Genomic DNA, 4,048 nt, shown 5'->3' with positions numbered 1-4,048 from the left:
ACTTCCACTAATGCCAACAAAGTTTTCTAGTCTATTCAAAAGAATGTTGTGGTCGATAGTGTCGAACGCAGCTGTAAGATCCAGTAGCACTAATAGAGAGATACAACCATGATCAGATGATAAGAGCAGGTCATTTGTAACTCTAATGAGAGCAGTCTCAGTACTATGATACTGTGTAAATCCTGACTGGAAATCCTCACAGATACCATTTTCTCTAAGAAGGAATATAATTGTGAGGATACTACCTTTTCTATTATCTTTGACAGAAAAGGGAGATTCGAGATCGGTCTGTAATTAACTAGATCTTTGGGGTCAAGTTGTGTTTTTTTAATGAGAGGCTTAATAACAGCCAGATTGAAGGTTTTGGGGACATATCCTAATGACAATGACGAATTAATAATAGTCAGAAGAGGATCTAGGACTTCTAGAAGCACCTCTTTTAGGAGCTTAGATGGAATAGGGTCTAGCATACATGTTGTTGGTTTAGATGATTTAACAAATTTATAAAAATTTTCCTCTCCTATAATAGAGAATGAGTGGAATTGTTCTTCAGGGGATCTATAGTGCACTGTCTGATGCGATACTGTAGCTGATGGCTGCATGGTTACAATTTTATCTCTAATAGTATCGATCTTGGAATTAAAGTAGTTCATAAAGCCATTACTGCTGTGCTGCTGGGAAATGTTAACACCTGTTGGTGCTTTATTTTTCGTTAATTTAGCCACTGTATTGAATAAATACCTGGGGTTATGTTTGTTTTCTTCTAAAAGAATAACAATTAGCTTTAAACTAAATCTTATGCAAGCCAGTTTCTGCCTCAGTCAAAAAAAAAAGGTAACTGTGAGATGAAGTTTAAAATATGAAATTAAATAAAATCACACTGTGAGATTGCAATTGTAATTCCAAGTTATAAAGTCGCATTGTAAGATTTAAAGTCACTATTGGGACATATAAAGTATCAATTCTGAGAAATAAATAAAAAAGAGAGAAACAAAATTTGAATTTTTTATGATATATAAAGTCACAATTTCTTTTAAATCAGAACCCTGAGGTGTCTAGTGTCTTTAACAGGAACATCACCTAAAATTTACTTCTCAAAAAAATCAACATTTTCAATAGCACCTTATTGTCCAATACAATATTTGAAGGAATCCCCCCTATTTCCGGAATATTTGCTGTAATTTAGGACAAAGCTGTTTTTGGGCTTTTAATTTATATATTGAATTAACTATTCGATTTACAATTCCGCAAGTTGTGTTTTGTTTTCCAGAACCGTATGCTGTTCATTAAAATAAATAGTTATTGAGGGAAAACAAAAATAAATATGATTTCAGTTTATATTTAGATCTTCTTGATTAAAATTTTAACATTTTAATGTAGATTAGAGTTAGATTATTTTAATATATTATTAATAATGTATTATTTATTTAAATACTTTTGGCCCCCTAATTGAGAATCACTGGTCTAAATCATATTTCTGTGTGACTTTGCCATAATTTAATGTAAATGCTATTAATGCTTCACACTATTTGCTATTTCACAACAATTATTTTCTAGATGTTACCTTCCAACATGGAAGTAAATCGCATTCCTTGTATTTTATTTTTCAGAAAACCATAGACTGGAGTCATCATTTCAAAATCACCTTGTGCTCAAGGTTTTGGTGGTATGCTTTCAAGTTTTTTGTTCATTCACATCTTCATTCTTATAACGGCAGGTTTAACTATTTCATTTTTTATTTTACTTCTTGTAAACATATTTCTGCCTGTAATATAGAGTTCCCACTGAGTCTCTATATTGTTGTATTTGACTATAAACAATTGGAATAGTAGTGGAAATGCAGTGGTCTAAAATTTGGGAACCCTGGCATTATTAAAATTATGCAAATTTCTCAAGTGAAAACGTAGTTTTAATTACTGTTTTTTTGTTTGTTTGTTTCCAGTTTAACTTTGTAAACTGCTTTGCCTCTCTCTTCTATATTGCCTTTGTCATGCAAGATATGGTGCTTTTGAGACAGGTCAGTATTTCACACAAAACTCAGCTGCTTCGACAATCAATAAATCAAGTGTAGTTGAATGACTTAATTACAACTTTACAAGATGCCTTATGGTTGTCTCTGTGTGTGGATCATTAGAGTTTGGCCACGCTGCTTATCACCTCTCAAATCCTGAATCAAGTGATGGAGGCCTTCCTGCCATACTGGCTGCAGAGGAGGAGGAACAAGAAAGTCCATAAGAGGATGAGGAGAATGATGGGTGATAAAGAGCTCCCCCTGCTGGAACAAGTTCAGCTGGAGACCGAAATGAACACCTATCTGGTAGGTTCCAATAACTGTGATCAGTTGGGTGCCTTGAGCTGTTATATAATTACCAGCACATAGGATATACACTCTTTTGAAGTCCACTTCAAATGTTAGTCAAGGTTTCTTCTTGCACCAAAACCAGTCATCATTTAAATTTTACATGACCATTTCCATTTCTTTCTGACCTTTAAAACTGAATCTCTCTGAAATAACTTTGGTCATCAGGGCACATTTGACGACTACCTCGAGCAGTTCCTGTTGTTCGGCTATGTGAGTCTGTTCTCCTGTGTGTATCCGCTGGCCGCTGTGTTGGTGGTGCTGAACAACATCACTGAGGTTTATTCTGACGCCTTCAAGATGTGCCATGTTTTCAAGCGTCCCTTCTCAGAACCAGCAGCAAACATCGGGGTGTGGCAGGTGAGAAAATCTCATGAGAAAGTCTCACATCCTGATAATTTACTGTACTTTAAAGAAAGCTTTAGAGACATAAGAAATGTACAATGCAGGGTATAATCTGACAAACTTCAATAACAGTAAACATGACAATGTTGACAATTATAAAAAAAAAATAATAATAATAATTCTGGAAACCATGATACATTTTCCCCAGAATTCAAAGGAACAGCATTGAAATAGATTTTTGTAACAATCAATTTATTGTGCCCTTGCTAAATGAATAAATAATAATAATGATAAATATAGCTGCAAGCAGCAATCACGGGGCCAAGCACTCCAGAGGCAAAATGAGGAGCTAAGCATGGCATGGAGCATCAGACCAAATGCAACAATGAGTAATAAAAGCAATTTTAGGATGATTGTAATTGAAATGGCTGAAAAATCATAAATACAACCACTAGTAATATGATTAAATGGCTTATTACTTTTGACCAACAGGTGGCGCTGTAATCAAATCATTTTGGTGTGTTCTGTGTGAGGTGACAATGGCACACACAAAGTTTGTTGTCATTATGTCAAAGCTTTGAAGAGATATAACCTTAGAGTCATTTTGGCACCATGCCTAAAATTTGTAGCAGCGCTGTATGAAAACGGTTTTGTCTATCGACACGAAATCCATAACATTTTGCAGACCAAATGCAACAATGAGTAATAAAAGCAATTTTAGGATGATTGTAATTGAAATGGCTGAAAAATCATAAATACAACCATTAGTAATGTGATTTATTGGCTTATCACTTTTGACCAATAGGTGGCGCTGTTACCAAATTAATGTGACATGGTCAGTGTGAGGTGACAAATGCACTTACAAAGTTTGGTGTCAATATGTCAAATATTTGCAGAGATATAGCCTCAGATGCAGTTTGGCACTATGCCTAAAATTTGTAGTGGCGCTGTACAAAAACGGTTTCGTCTATCGACACGAAATCCATAACGTCAGCACAGTCTGAAGATCATCTGACTCGATTTTGGTGAAAATCGGACCAACGAGTGGCGAGGAGTTTAAAAAAGTAGGTTTTCAATATAAATCAAAATGGCGGACAGGAAGTTCAGCGTACTCTGGCATATTTGGTATGTATATTGTCGGAATGGCCCATGGAATATTTTGAGGCCAGTTTCATTGCAATAGGCCAGGGGTGGCGAACGTCGGTCCTGGAGAGCCACAGCCCTGCAGAGTTTTGCTTCAACCCTAATCAAACACACATGAACAAGCTAATCAAGGTCTGAACAGTTACTAGGAAGCTACAGGCAGGTGAGTTTTAATTAGGGTTGGAGCTGAACTCTGCAGGG

The 4,048-nt window shown here is 35.7% G+C and overlaps 1 protein-coding gene across 1 annotated transcript in view; it reads left to right on the top strand.

The window, feature by feature from the left end:
• Window positions 1-4,048, top strand: part of LOC107601655 (anoctamin-10-like) — a 33,575-nt gene that overhangs the window by 13,449 nt on the left and 16,078 nt on the right. Inside the window, exons 8-11 of the mRNA XM_016293911.1 lie at window positions 1,611-1,666; window positions 1,943-2,017; window positions 2,135-2,317; window positions 2,528-2,719. Coding sequence (XP_016149397.1) covers window positions 1,611-1,666; window positions 1,943-2,017; window positions 2,135-2,317; window positions 2,528-2,719 — 506 coding nt within the window. The remainder of the gene's footprint in view (window positions 1-1,610; window positions 1,667-1,942; window positions 2,018-2,134; window positions 2,318-2,527; window positions 2,720-4,048) is intronic.

The sequence above is a fragment of the Sinocyclocheilus grahami genome, unplaced genomic scaffold (genome assembly GCF_001515645.1).
Source record: "Sinocyclocheilus grahami isolate Dianchi unplaced genomic scaffold, SAMN03320097.WGS_v1.1 scaffold310.1, whole genome shotgun sequence".
In the NCBI taxonomy this organism is placed as follows: domain Eukaryota; kingdom Metazoa; phylum Chordata; class Actinopteri; order Cypriniformes; family Cyprinidae; genus Sinocyclocheilus; species Sinocyclocheilus grahami.
Note: the sequence above shows the minus strand (reverse complement) of the source record. Positions and strands in the feature narration are given on the sequence as shown.